At 40.9% G+C, this 15,293-nt stretch overlaps 1 protein-coding gene across 5 annotated transcripts in view; it reads right to left on the bottom strand.

Annotated features, from left to right (window-relative positions):
• The window catches only part of strip1 (striatin interacting protein 1), a 58,256-nt gene extending 45,874 nt beyond the window's left edge, over positions 1–12,382 (bottom strand). For 2 of the 5 annotated variants that reach the window (XM_076268846.1, XM_076268848.1), the window contains exon 1: positions 12,127–12,381. In XM_076268846.1, coding sequence (XP_076124961.1) covers positions 12,127–12,243 — 117 coding nt within the window. In that variant the 5' untranslated portion in view covers positions 12,244–12,381. Of the gene's footprint in view, positions 1–6,996; positions 7,042–12,126 lie in introns of those variants that run through there. The other 3 variants (XM_076268850.1, XM_076268849.1, XM_076268851.1) reach the window with 3 other exon arrangements.
• Between the last annotated feature and the right edge of the window lie 2,911 nt (positions 12,383–15,293).

Raw genomic sequence — 15,293 nt, 5'->3', positions numbered from 1 at the left:
ACTGGGTACTCAAATTACATAGGGACAGTTTTTTACACAATATAGAGAGCATACATTGGAAGGTCTGTATTCAATATCAAGGTTGTAGCTTTAACATTAAGCTTTCCACAGGCCTTCAAAGATGGTGGCACAGAGCGTAGAGTAAAATTTTCAAGCAAATTCAAGCACCACAAATACTATGATATACCCAAGCCACACCCTTGGAAATCCATATTCCACAAGTCATGGTAGCATATTTTAAGCCTAGAAAGTTTAAATGAGCTAGCTTAAACACTTTTCTAGCTATAGCAATTTGAAAATGGCTCTTCAAAAAACGCTGCTTAAAAAGCGTCTGAAAATGCATGGGGGGGGGGGGGGGGTAGTTGCTAAAACATTTTTTTGTGACAAAACTGTTGGGAGTAGAGAGCTAATATTTGGGACTATACCTATTAAGAAGTGTGTGAACATCCTTGATTTTTTTCAGCCAAATCTGCGACTGTCGAGTGGGGAGATTCGTACATTTGGCATGGAATGACCCTTAGGAGAAGTGTGCAGTCATGTCGCAGCTTTATACAGTACCCTCCAGAATTATTGGCACCTCTGCTAAAGTTAACTAAAACCGGTATAAAAAAGAATCTGTTGGTGATTTATTGTAATCTCACAATGGAAAAAATCAAACCTTGAAGGAAAGCAAATTTATTTCGAGAAAAAGGAAAATCTCAAAGAAATTAATATTTTTAACAAAAACACGTCGCTCACAATTATTGGCACCGTCCATCTTCAGAAAATCTCGCCAGATCGTCCAGATTCCTAGGTCCACACTTGTGCATTCTCCTCTTTGACTCACTCCACTGTTTTTCTGTGGAGTTTAGATCAGGGGACTGAGATGGCAATGTCCAAAGCTTGATTTTGTGTTCAGCAAACCATATTTGTTTTGATCTGGACATTTGTTTTGGTTCATTGATCTGATGAATGATCCAATCATGACTAAGTTTTAGTGTCTTGGCAGAGATTGACAGATTGCAAATGTTCAGGTTTTTTTGGTGTTCATGATCATGATGCACCTTAATTAGGTTCCCAAGGCCTTTGGGAATAGCACAGCCCCTCCACCATAATTCTCATTAGGCATGGGGTTCTTTTCAGTATAGCCATTCTTCTACACGCCAAACACACCTAAAGTGTTTCTAGCCAAAGAGCGCAATTTTCATTTCGTTTGACAATAGACCACACTTCCAGACAAAGTCACTGTACCATTTAGTCACTCCTGCTGTTAACATTGGTAATTAAATGACTGGACAGGCTTTTACCTGGCATGCCCTCTAAATAATCTATTAGTAGTGAGGTCACTTTCGAATATTTTTTTGGGGGACTTGGTGACTCCAAGATGATACCTTTGTCTGTAACTCTCCAACAGTGGTTCCTATGGAATTTTTTGCCTATCTTACCATCCTCCATACTGTATGTGGGGGCAAGATCATTAATCATTTTTTAACTGTAAATATAGGCATACTTCAACAAAGTACCTAGTTTTCATAGACATTCTCTGACTTATAAAAAGAAAGTGTGTTGACATTTGTTTAAATTGAGTGTTTTTAGTATATTTTAGTGTATTTAGTGGGGGCAGCCGTGGCCTACTGGTTAGCGCTTCGGACTTGTAACCAGAGGGTTGCCGGTTCGAACCCCGACCAGTAGGCACGGCTGAAGTGCCCTTGAGCACCCCTACCTGCTCCCCGAGCGCTGCTGTTGTTGCAGGCAGCTCACTGCGCCGGGATTAGTGTGTGCTTCACCTCACTGTGTGTTCACTGTGTGCTGAGTGTGTTTCACTAATTCACAGATTGGGATAAATACAGAGACCAAATTTCCCTCACGGCATCAAAAGAGTATACTTATACTTATACTATATTCTCTTGTCTTTCCGATGTTGAAAAATGACTAGAGGATTTAGCCTCTGTGTGACTTTATTTTCATACCATAGTGAAAAAGAAAGTCATAAACTACTTCTGAAAGTTCACAGACACTCTGATTTACTTAAATAAGTTGAGATTAGACAGAAAAATGCTTCTGTTTTGTATATAAGATTTTTCAGGGGTGCCAAGAATTGTGAGCAACGTGTTTTCATTATAAAAATGTATTTCTTTATGAGATTTTCCTTTTTCTCAAAATAATTTTCCTTCCCTTCAAGGTTGGATATTTTTTTCATTGTGAGATTACAATAAATCTTTTTATTGTCAACTTTTTAGTGAAAACTTTAGTCAAGCACAGGTGGCAATAATTCTGGAGGGTCCTGTACTAGTGACTGTGGAGCAATACTATCACAATGGTAAACGCTCTGTCTGTGACTTATTATGACCGCCGCTAGCGAAGCTAGCGAAGCGGTCATATAGGGATTGTCAAAGTTTTTTTTTTTTTTTTTTTTCCCCCGTCATCTACTTCCTGAAATTTTGGTCAACGATACCCGGGGCACCGAAACACCAGGGCACATGAAATTTGGTGGGTATGTAGCCCCACTAGACTTTTACGGAAAAATTTCGTTTGGTCCCCAGGGGCCACTCCCCCTCCGCGCTGGGCCCCCCGAAACCCAAAAAATGCAGTTTTTCCTCAATAACTACCTGAACCGTGGCACCGAGGATGAAGACATTTGTATGGTATGTTGGTCTCAAGGGCCCACATCAACTTAGCCCATAATCACTCATTTGTGATTTGCACCCCCCCGGTAAAAAATGAAAATGCAATATCATTCTGCTTTAATCGCCCCTCTCTTCAGTAAAGACGTTCAGAACTGCACCAAATTTTATGTGTATGATTAACCTGACATTCTCTGGGGGTATGCCAAGTTTCGTAGAATTTCATCCATGGGGGGGTCTAAAAAATTAAGTTATGTGTACATTTAGTGACTCTACACTCATTGGCCTGTAGATGGTGGTGCACACATATACACATGCACACACACACACAGGCACCCACATACTATCGGTATTAGAACGGCCGATACATAATTACAAATTCAGTAGGATTAAAAGAAAGCCAAAATAAATATTCATCATCATCATCATGGCTGCATTTCCAGTATTGGCGATAAGTAGTCGTTTGTCCACTAGATGGCGCATCGTTGCAGTGAGACGTAATTTTGTTGGAAGTTAATCTTAAATGGGTTGGAAAGACACTATGCTTCCTACAAGGACAAGACTGTAGGCTACAGTAGTTTACCGCAGAGAACGTCTAAGGGTAGGATGATTTCTGCATGACATGTAATTCCCATTTCCTCTTGAAGCCGAAATAAATCTGAGAATGTTTATCGGACATGCTTGTTTTTTACTGCAGGTAGGCTACGTTAATCCTATCAATAGCAGAACGTAGGTAAAATAATGTTACCGTTAGCATGGTTGAGTGATGGAGGCCAATTTGATTATTGATGTATTTGTAGAAAACCATAAATGCGTTTATAAGCTACCAAGCAAATCGATAACAGCACTAATTGTATCTTTCGACTGTCATCTCATTTGCTTATGACCATAACCTAGGCTACTAACAGGAGCTAAGTGAGTTAGCCACAACACGTTCGCTACGTGATGGTTTTTTAATGGAAAATATATAGGCTACCTGAAAGATAACCTGTCTATGATCCCGTGATGATCTACAATCTCCATTTAAACCAGATGTTTTAGAGCGCACGTTGAGATGTATTCAGGGCAGGGCTGTACCTACACATATTTGTTGCACGTGCTACAAAAATCATTCTTTGCGATGAATGATTTAGTACCAACGTTACAAGGGTCAGATACAGTTTTGCCTATGGCTATTCCGTGAGACTGAGGCGCTTTTTGTTTGTTCGAAGTGCGTGTTTAGGGTGTGAGAGGGGAGTCGATGTGCTTTGATTCCAGCTTGGTAGTTGTAGTCTATGCGATTAAAAAACACGTGTGTGTGAAGTATCCAAACAATGATAACGCTTTCATTATGGCTGCTTTAGCCACAGACCTTGAGCTACTGTACAGTGGGTTGGGTTCCGTTTAGAAGTGTCCACTTCATTCGCCCTTTCCGTGATTCACAGCTACGTGAAATGTATTACTACTGATATGCAAAACTATTAACTTTTTCGCCAAGAGGTGGCAGCTTGATACTGTAAGGTGTAAGCCATTGGTTCCAACGGAGATTTTATTTGGGTCGCCAGCATAGCCTAGCGACAATTTGTGTTGTGTAATAGGCCTAGCATAGGGCCTACTTTATATAGCTTATAGTTTGTTAACAGTCACGGTTTTGTCATAACTCCCTCTATGCATTTTTGCATTTAGAATAGCTCTAAAACCGGGGGGCGAACACGTCGCAGGGGGGGCGCCAGTGCGTGGATATCTCAATCGCAAAATTAAACAATATTTCTATCGGGCGCCTACCATGGACTAGGCTGGGTGAAAATCAAAAGATTGCGTCAAAAGATTGAGCTTAACCATTGACCTCATGGTTGCAAAATGCAAGGGAACATGAATCAGCATATTATTTGCACAAACAATAACGGAGAGTAGCTCTTCAACTTTGCCCGTTAAAATGTGTATGAACAGTCTCGCAACGCATTTCATGAAGGCCCTTAGGACATGTCAGTTATTTGCACCACTGGGAAAAACGGCATTTTGTTTTAGACTACTGGTATTTCATTTGTGCATTGACAATAAAGCTGAATATCATTTGAACTAGATGACTAAACTTATGCATATGTAGAAGAAGAAACATTCACAAAAATCCATGACATGACCTCTCTTCTTGATAGCTGTTGAAAACTGCATGGAACTGACAGGGATTGTTTTGTTTAATAATAAATAAATAAATACATTATGCTGCTACCTTCTGCTTTTCCCAAATACAATGTAGCCTACAGGTGTACCTTTCATCAGTCCAGTTGCAATGGATGGACTGTGATGAACTGCCCTACTTGTGATTGTTTAGAGATTTTAAAGGTTTTATAACAATGTTACAGATTTTTTGGCCCAGAAACAAATCTATTCACCTTTGCAGCGCCAGTAGGCTACTTTGTGTGCGGAATGTGTGCAAACACACATTTCAAACAAGCATACACAAAAGTTTCAAGAGTGAGGAATGGAGTAGAAGATGGAGACAAATTCATTAATATGATTTATTTTCGCGGAATGGATGTGCAGGACTGAGCGGCGGTCATATTTTGTACCGCTATGCGGTACATCTAGTTTTGTCTGTGTTTGTTATTTTTTTCTGTAACGAAAGATCAGTTTAGGAGAAGGCAACAGTGAATAATTTAGTCTTGAGGCGTGACTTAAAAATGGTGGCAGTTGGGGCATATTTAATATCAGTAGGGAGTTCATTCCACAGTAGGGGCCCGTTGCACAAAAGTAGGATAAGGGATTAAGCCAGGATATCTTGGTTATCCTGGCTCAATTTATCGGTGATCCGGTTGCACAAAAGCGGGATAGGGGGCAGTAGGATATGCTATGGTATAAGTTACCATGGAGATTTATTCTGTGGATCTTATCCCTTATCTCAGTCAGCAGTCACCACAAACGGAAACCAATAGTTAACTTATTCCACGGCCCACCACACATTGTTATCACATATAACTAGACCCACTGTCATTATTTAAACGTTTGTGATCATTAATTTCAATCATTTTGGATAAATGATGATTTTTAGATGATGTTGCAATCATTAGATAATTTACAGTTTCCCATAGACTACAAGGCTATATATACAATGACGGAATATTAGGGCCACAGAGAAAAATATTTTTTTGTTAGATTGTGTTTGTTAAATATTTGCGTTGACATTGCCAGTGGTATTTCATTATGTAAATGCTTGTTAGAATGTGAGTATATTTTTACCGGCCACGGAATGACCGCAAATGCCTGTAATTATTATTAGGCTTGCAGTTATTTGCTAGATCGTTAGTATGGCCTATTGTTTGACACTTGCAGCAGTTAATGTGGCAGCAGCTGCCTAAACTATAGGCTACTGCCACTATGTATGCGACTATGCTGTCTTACATGCATTTCATTCTTCCTAGCCCCAAAAGTGTAGCCTACCTTCTTCTTCAGTGTTTCCTCTACGTTTATTTCAGCATGGCGGCCCGCCACGGTTTAATTAATACCCCCACGGTATCAGAATCAGGGCAGACGCACAATGTAGTTGCAGTTGCTTTTTAAATAATACTCCTGCCGAAGTATCCTCCCCTGCTGGCTGCCGCTCACATTGCAATTTAACAATAAGTAGCCTTAAACTAGTCAGAGGCTATTATGGCCCGTCCACTTCCATGTGCTACGCATGTTTGTCAACATCACAAAAACTACAATTTTCGCACAACTTGGTAGAAAGGTGTAGCACAGGCTAAGGAAAACCCATTCAATTCTGAAGCTGATAATATTGAAAGTATTTCCCATATCGTAGCCTATTAGCTCGCAACAACAGAAAAAATGAAACTGGAGAGTGATGTCTCCGCGAAGACACCGCTGTTACATTAGATGCGCACTCAATCACGAATCGACGCAGTAAAAATGCAACGACTGGTAATAACGAAGGTAAATGGCAAAACTTGGCCAAAAACATTTTGTATGCACTTGCGGTGATGGCCTAGTAGGCTTAATGTGAATTGCGGACTATAAAGTAAAGGAGATTTGCACCAAATAAAGGCAGTGTTGTGGATTGTGTTTCTAAACATGTTGGCACAAAACTTAATTTCTCTCATAAACGAAGTAAGCTAAGCGTTTCTCTATTGTCAACGTGAACTACCGGTATGTTCAAGTGACATGTGGTTTAATGCATGGGTTAACGTGATGTGAGTCAAACAGAGGATGGGCCTGTCTTTAGTTCCTGAATCCTGTCCCTCTCAAGTCACGTTAGGCTAAATGGTGTGATTAGCTAGAACTAGAATAAAATTTAAAAAACATCCCGGGAGTGACACCCAACCCCCAGTATTTTCATACTAGCCTTGTAACCTTTTTTTTTTCGGAGGGGGGGGGCCTCTTTACTACCCTGTCTTAGATGTGTTTCTTTCTTACTCACCCCAAAACTGTAGCCTTCCTTCTTCTTCATTACCAACATCTTTTCTGAAGCTGTAGCCTACATAGCTCTGGTCATAAATAACTTTGAAACGTTTCTGCCAGAAGGTCGCGACAGAAGAAATATGGGCCGTCAAATAGTTTGTTGTTATTTGCCATGCTGCCCAATTGTCGTGAAATATTGAATATTCCAATAGGACTTTAAATAAAGGCAATCTACATGGATGTTTGATCAACAGCAACGTCGAAAGTATGATTGCTAAAGCAGCCAAAACCACCAAAACGCTACCTCTCTTCTCCGCCGGTCGCTCCTTCCCCTGTTCTCTACCTGGCCCCTATCTTGCATGGGTGGCTCATAGTTATAGGACTGTGGCCCGTCACAGGTGTTTTCATTGTTTAGAATCTCCTCTGAGTCTGTGTCGTGATCCATTACACCATTCATTAACCTTGACCTGTTTACCCTCTGTTACCTCACTTCCGGCCAGTGGTTTAGAGGCGGAATTAATTTTCTCACAATATGTTGTTTCTGGCGTAGTTATCATTTTTTTCTGTCTGAGAATCTAGTTCCTTCATCGTTTATCTACACCAGGGGTTCCCAAACTTTTCAACCCGCGACCCCCAAAATAACCGTGCCAGAGACTGGCGACCCCCACTATCCCTGGATGTGACTCAAAAAATTAAATAAAATGTGCACACCGGCCATACGCACTAGGCTTATCCAAACACGGGCTTAACGACAACACAAAAGAACAGAGCAGCCTGTTATGATTTTACATACAGAAATTTACTATATGATAAAAGCAGAATACCTTAGTCAAAAAATAATATCCATGTAACATGAGTGCACATTATTGCGGTCTTGCAAACTTTGAAACATTACGTTAATTTCCATTTTAACAGAAGAATATCTCAGTCAGTCTAATATCCACAAACTGTTGTAAACATATGTACATTGTTGCTGCGCAAATTTACATTTTGCCAACTATGTTTCAGCGTTAATCTCATCTAATGAGATGGATGCGCGCTATGCGCGGAACACAGCAAGTCCATTCTTGGTTTAATTGTGGAGACGGCCACCCGGAGATCATCCTCCACATTTAGACGCGATCTGTATTTGTTTTTAATATATGTCAGTGCAGAGAAAGTCTTTTCGCACAGGTATGTGGAGCCAAACGGCGTCAGTACGTCCATCGCGGCCTTGAATAGCTGTGGATATTCCCTCTCGACTGAAATCCAGAACTCAGCAAGCGTCTTGGAATTAAAATGTCTTTAGAGTGCGGTCAAGTGACAGCTCTTTTATTTTTCCCAAATTTATTTGATTTATGGAAATCATTTTGCGACCCCTCGGCGTCCCGCGACCCCCACTTTGGGAACCCATGATCTACACTATGCTTTACAGGGGTTTCCAACCTGCAAGATGCTCTTTAACCCTTAGAACCCTAAGCTGTTTTTAAGGCATTTTCACTACCTTTATTCATAAGGATTTATTCTCGTCATTGTAGGTGCCACACACATATATTATATATTGTTTTTTTCAGGGGAGTTTAGGCTATTCAGATCTGCCATCATTTCATGTATTAATACTAGCATTGATTTTATTTTGATAAAGAATTAAAATATAAAAAGTGTATTATAAAAATTATTATATTTCGACATGTATCTCACCACTGCAAGCTCACAGCTCTACATGCATTTCATGTGTGTGTAGGGCAGACTGTCCTGAATCGGGCAATATAATTGCCATGTTGGAGGGATACTCTGGGGCTGAGCAATTTACAGAAATATTTGCTGTGTGATTTACGGAAATAAATGCCATTTTTTATTTAGTGATGAAAAATGACCTTTCTGCGCTCCATATCTGTGACACGAACTGATCTGACCTGACTTGACCCGAGGTTGCGTGTTAGCCTGCGTGCCTGTGTGTATGCAGTCATAATAATTCTCAACTCTTTACTGCATTGCCATGAACAAAGTAAAGGCAAAAAAGGTGTTTATTTGTTGAACAAATTGGGATGCAATGTGAGCCTTGAATTGGATGACATGCAGGAATTTGCTAGGATCTCAAAACCGGAATATGAACATGCTTTGCCATAGAGAAACACATGATAGCATTGGATTATAAACATGCTTTGCCACAAGAACAGACACAAACGTGGGGTAAGTCCAGCTATATGAAGTTATTATTTTGCTGTCATTTCGTCTGTTTTATAACCCAGAAGGATGTACTTGGTATCAAATGATAGCTCTGAGTCTCCTCTTTCATCTGACATGCGTGGCATTGTTATTGTTATTATGCGATCACGGGTCCGCGAGTAATTCAAACGAGAGTAATGAGTGTGCAGCGTTGGTTTGTGTACATGACGTTATTATTTTGCAGTCACTTCGTCTGGTTTTATAAGCCAGAAGGATCGATAAACATGGTACCAATGGATAGCCCTGTGCCCCCTCTTTCATCTGATATGCTTGCCATATCGATGCGATCACGGGTTCGCGAGTAATTCAAACTAGAGTGTGTGCAGGTGAATGCAGAGAAGTATAGACTGTAAATATGATGCAATTTGATTTAATTTCATGATTTTTTTTAATTTTCATACTTGATCGTACAGACAAGTGTGTAGTCTCGTTGGAAAGCCCCACTTCTGCTCTGTCGTGCAATAAAGGTTTCATCTCGCTGCGATGAACCGTTCCGGAGCAATGTAACAGAGAAGAAAGGGTGTGTTTTTTGACGCACTTTGCGTCAATCGGGTTCTAAGGGTTAAGGAGATAGGCCTACTCATTTTGATGGCTCTCTAAGAAATAACATTAGGTTAGAGCTGAAAGACCAGCTGAGGGAGGAGTGGGCTTAAGGCTTCTACATACTCGCCGTTCCTGACCTGTAGCGCGACAATGTGACGTCACAGGAGCGCCGTAACCATTTATACTCTCGTGGTGGTCGTGACACTAGTTGCAATATTCTCCTGAACAGAGGTGTCGCTGTTGTGAAAAGGCTATTGCTACCTACGATACACAGTAGAAGAAGCTGTCAGAAGCATTGGCGTCAATGGCAGTAAAAAACACTAGCTAGCCTCTGTGGTGGTACTTCAGACTTTGGTTACTGCTATTCACAACTACTATCATCATTGCCATCTAGTTTCCAAGGTGTGTGCAGATAGATAAATAGATAGATGGATATATAGATATACTTTAGTCATCCCGAGGGAAATTTTTATAATTTAAACATTTCAGTTAGCTGGCTAGCTAGCTAGCAGCTAGCTGAGTTTGTGTAATTTCCTAAAGTGGAAAGTATAAGTATATGTATAAGTATACTCTTTTGATCCCTTGAGGGAAATTTGGTCTCTGCATTTATCCCAATCCGTGAATTAGTGAAACACACTCAGCACACAGTGAACACACAGTGAGGTGAAGCACACACTAATCCCGGCACAGTGAGCTACAGCGGCGCTCGGGGAGCAGTGAAGGGTTAGGTGCCTTGCTCAAGGGCACTTCAGCCGTTCCTACTGGTTGGGGTTCTAACCGGCAACCCTCCGGTTACAAGTCCGAAACGTTAACCAGTAGGCCACGGCTGCCCAGATTTTGTTCAGGTCTTAATAGATATCCTTTCGTTGAAAATAAATCTTTTCTATTCTTTCCTCTTAATTCCATGTGTTGCGACTCTCGCTGGTAACTTTGTTAACTTATCCAGCAAACTATTAAAAATTCACGACTGTAACAAAACGGTCCTCCGAAATGCAACTCTCGAACTCGAACTAGTCCATCTTCCGGTTTCCGGTTTGTCGCGCTCACCTGAAAAAAATAGAGTGGTGCGCCAAAGATTGTTAAGGTGGAGCAAGATATTTCATCAGGAGCCACATCCGGGAACCCGGATTGCACGAGGGGGGGTCAAAATCCCCCTTTATGCAGAGCAAAGGCAGCAACTCCTCCATTGAAGTCTATGGCCATAGCTCAGAATATCACTATATGCGAAGATCTTGGCTTTTTTAGATCTTGGAGTTAGGAATGTGAATTTTGGGCACGTTTTCATGATCCTCAAACACTTCTGAACCTTTCAGGTACATTTTTAGCATTTTTGAGCATTGCAGTCTGTAGAAAATCGACCTTATATCAGGTGTGCGCCAGTTATTTATGCTGCTGCTAGCTTGCTGGTATGTTGCAACATGCTGGTATGGTTGCAACATACACTCATCAATACGTCATCGACCCATCTCTTTATGCAGACAGGATTCGATCCCCATTTCGCGCCCATAGACATGAACTACGACGAAGTATCTTGCTCCGCCTTAACAATCTTTGGGTGCGCTACCGCGCGCTACCCGGCCAAAATCCTGGCGCGCCAGAGAGATATGTCATTTTGACATCACATTGTCGCGCTACCGATCGGGAACGTCGAGTAGTACGCTTTAATCAACTTGTTTGACATTTCTTGTGTGGTAAAAATCCACTTTTATGCAGATCTATTAATTTGGGTTATTTTGGGAAGTAATGCACAGCAGGGCTATCTGTGAGGGTGATGATGTGACAAATACATTGTGGTTGTCGTCAGTTTTGCTTGCCTAAAACAAAAACTCACTACACTCTTCTACTTGGACCCCTAATAATAATCAAAGCAAAAACAACAGGGTTCCAGCAGCTGCGCTGGGGGGCATGGCTAGGAGAGTTTGGAAGTGAGAACCCGAGTTAATGTCACTGAATTCGCCAGTAAGTCACGTAACGGTCATCACTGTTTAAAAATCAAACTTTCCGGTACTATTTTCTTTATAACGTTATCGTAATTAGGTTCAGACATCGTAACATTTAAGTTAACGTTAATCAAAGTTCTCATGTGATGACCATGTTCAAACCCTTTAATGCACTTTCTTCAGTGAGAAGAGGTTACCGGATGCAAGGTTAAGTAATGTTGACACTAACGTTAACGATATCATCCCTAAATTGGTATCAATCTGGCGTTAGTTATCCACCTTATAAAATAGACTGAGATTATCCCCACAATGTACATTAACATAATCGAGGAATACTTGCTATCAAAGGAATATAGACAGGATAGTCCTTTATAACGTTACTAGCGTAAACGCCATCATACGTTCGCTATGCTAAAAGCTCCCCATGATAGCTTAGGTTGAACCAAACTTAAAATTACCTCCGAGTCTTTTCTCTGGTTGCGGACGCAGTCGACACGGCCTTTGTTTGTTAACATCGTCCTTTGTCTATTATTCATAATGCCACTAATATTCCCGCAATTACCACCGACGTCCATTTTTTCCAAGACGAAGTATGTTAGACAGCATATGAAGATGTCTTATTTCTAAAATTGTTGCAGTGACCCGTAGCAATTGCAACAGGCCAAATAAAACATCCGGTGTTTTAGGAGATGTCAGTTCCGTTTTTCTTCTTCTTCTTGTTTGGTGTTTTACTGCAGCCGGAATCCATTGCTGCCATCTATGGAACCTTAGTGCACTATCCTGCAAAAAAATTGCTGGTTCCAAAAGGGAGCAAATGTCCATAAACCGCATGGAAAAAGATTATGGGAATGAAACACCACTTTTCCATCACAAAGCTTGTTCCAAAAATCATAACTTGTTAGATTTAGGTGGGCTATCCCCTTAGCCTGGCGAACCAGACCCACATCAAGATGTAGGCTAATTGTAATTGTAAATGTAATTTGCTGCCGCTAGGGGCGCGTCTAGATTTCTCGTTTTTGTGCTGAAAACTGCACCAATTCGAAATCACGATGGTTAGAGAATGTTAAATAATATTTAAACATATTATGTTCAATATTCCTAACGGAATGCATGTCTTCGCCAAAAATGACAAAATACGATGTTATATTAATAATGCAAATGAACGGCAAACTTTGAAATATAGTCTGAAATGAGATGTTATTATTGAGACAGGGGTATACAATAAAATCAGATTGTAGCTTACAGCAGTCGACTATTTAGGTTAAGTTTATAACGTTGTGGACGGCCACCAAGCGTCTTCTGCCCCACGGGTGCGCGCGCATCTAGTTTTGTTGGTAAACGGGAAACCTGTGTAGGCCTATGCGTGTGCTGTGTGCTGGTGATCCACAAATGCGGAATCACATTTCGCAAAGGCAATTTTCAGTTTTACAAATGCCATTTATTTACAAATACACATCTATATTTGTAAAAATCAATATATAAGTGATCTAATATGTATTGACTAGTACTAGCTTAGTACATTTTAGTTTTTGTTATTTTAATTTCACAAATTCACTGGTTACCTGTACTGCTTAAGATATACAAATAAAAATTCACCTTTACTTCTGCATCTAGGTCTTCAATTCAACCTTCTGACTGAAGCTGACCGATTTGTATAAATGTTTTTGAGAGCACAGGCAAAATTGGTTTGGCATGAGTCTTAATGTAATTCACAGTTCACAGAAAAGTTCCATAAACATTTCCAAGTGCAAGTTCAGTGCCATCAACAGTACGTTTTCTTTCTGATATTTAAAGAACAGAAATGGGTTTGGCATAAGTAAAGGGTAGGTGTAACAGTCCATTAATAGACATAAAGTGAAGGCTACTGTATTCTCAATGGGTTCAATATCAACACACCCCAGCCAAAACACTTCATAGCAGCATTGGATCATTAAACCACACAATGATTCAAAACATACAGCTAAACAAGGCAAGAAATGGTTAACCGAGAACCATACCAACATTTTAGAGTGGCCCAGCCATAGTCCAGACCTCAATCCGTCAAAAAAAGTGAGCACAAGGCCAGAGGGGTGGCAAATAATCGCTCTTGACTCAAAACCCAGATTGCTGTTAAAAAGGTGCAGTCTAGAATCATTGTGGAGACATGGAGAGGCTTGGTAGGTAAAGAACCATTTTGAGAGCTGTGAATGCAAATAAAGATGTTTCCATTGATTATTTAAAAAGGGTATGAATAATTTTGGACATACCATTTTTCATAAAAAAAATGTTAAAAAAAGATGAAAAGCTTATGTTTTGATCCCATGTTTCTACCACATTGTCTTACAACCTTTTGACGTGTCATTTTCAGTCAGAACAAACATATCGATAAAGAGAAAATCAACATTGAATCAATATTTGCCAGGGGTATGAATCATTTTGTTCTTAACTGTATGTATAAGGTTGGGGTAGATCGAGCTCCCCCGAGTTCGCCAGTAGGAGGTTTCACTTCGACATTCATTCCAGTGCACTTAGTTGGAGGCAGGATAAGTCCCACGTCCCACTTGGGTTTTAGACTGGACACTTCCAACAGCAATTGGTCAGCTGACCGTAGTGCTCTGGAGGGGATGTGGTGGTGGAGAAGATCAGATAGGTACGTGGGGGCCAGACCATGGAGGGATTTGGAGACAGTCAGTAGCAGTTTATAATCAATGCGGTAGCGTATGGGGAGCCAGTGGAGCGAAGCGAGGACCGGGGTGATATGTTCTCGCTTTTTAGTACAGGTGAGGAGTTGGGCAGCTGAATTCTGAACCAACTGCAGGCAGCGGCGTTGGGAATGGTCAATGCCAGCGTATAGAGCGTTGCAATAGTCCAGTTGAGACTAGTGTAGCCCAGTGCATTAAGGGTTAACCTCTAAAAGCCAGCTGGCCAATGAGAGCGCTACCCCTGCGTCTCCACAGCAACCGCAGAAAAACGTTTAAATGAAATCAAACGAAAGACACGAACCAACACAAACTAACACGAACCAATGAGAATAATCTATCGATAAGAACTTATAAACAAAGAAGAAAAGAAACCTGAACGAGAACATAAACCTGACCGGAGGGAAAACGATTTACAGGACTAAATTGAATGGATTGAAGACATCCAGAAGACAAAACTGCAAACTGAACTGCAAACTTTCTGAATTGCCTGAACTGCATTGAATGCTGGCTTCGGTCAGGTTTTTTTTATAGTGGATAAAAGAAAGATGAATTGATGGCGAGCCTCCCAGAACCCCGAATCTGAACTTCCCTTCACCTTTTCATTTCCCTTCACACCACTGTGGTAGGACTGTAAGACTGACCCAGACTGACCTTTTGACTATTCCCTGACTTAACCCTTCCTGATAACTTCTGAATGAACATTGAAAACGGGTCACACACACCTGAACACCTTATAAGGGTTAACTGCAGTGAAACCATGATAAAACAATAGTCATAAACCATGAGGTCTCCGTACTGACATCAGCAGCGGAAGCCATGTTAGTGCAGTAGATCAGTCTTCTAATTTGGACGTTGTGAGTTCGATCCTCACACAGGGCAGCAAGGGTGCTGCTGGGAGTAGGGAGTTAGGTCGATTCTAAGGGCTCAGCACGGACAAGGTGCTC

The sequence above is a fragment of the Alosa pseudoharengus genome, unplaced genomic scaffold, assembly GCF_046254945.1.
Source record: "Alosa pseudoharengus isolate Yale_2024_CS ecotype anadromous, Long Island Sound unplaced genomic scaffold, YU_APseudo_1.1 YU_APseudo_1.1_scf_5, whole genome shotgun sequence".
NCBI lineage: Eukaryota > Metazoa > Chordata > Actinopteri > Clupeiformes > Clupeidae > Alosa > Alosa pseudoharengus.
The sequence above is the reverse complement of the archived record's forward strand: the minus strand, read 5'-3'. Positions and strand labels throughout refer to the sequence as shown.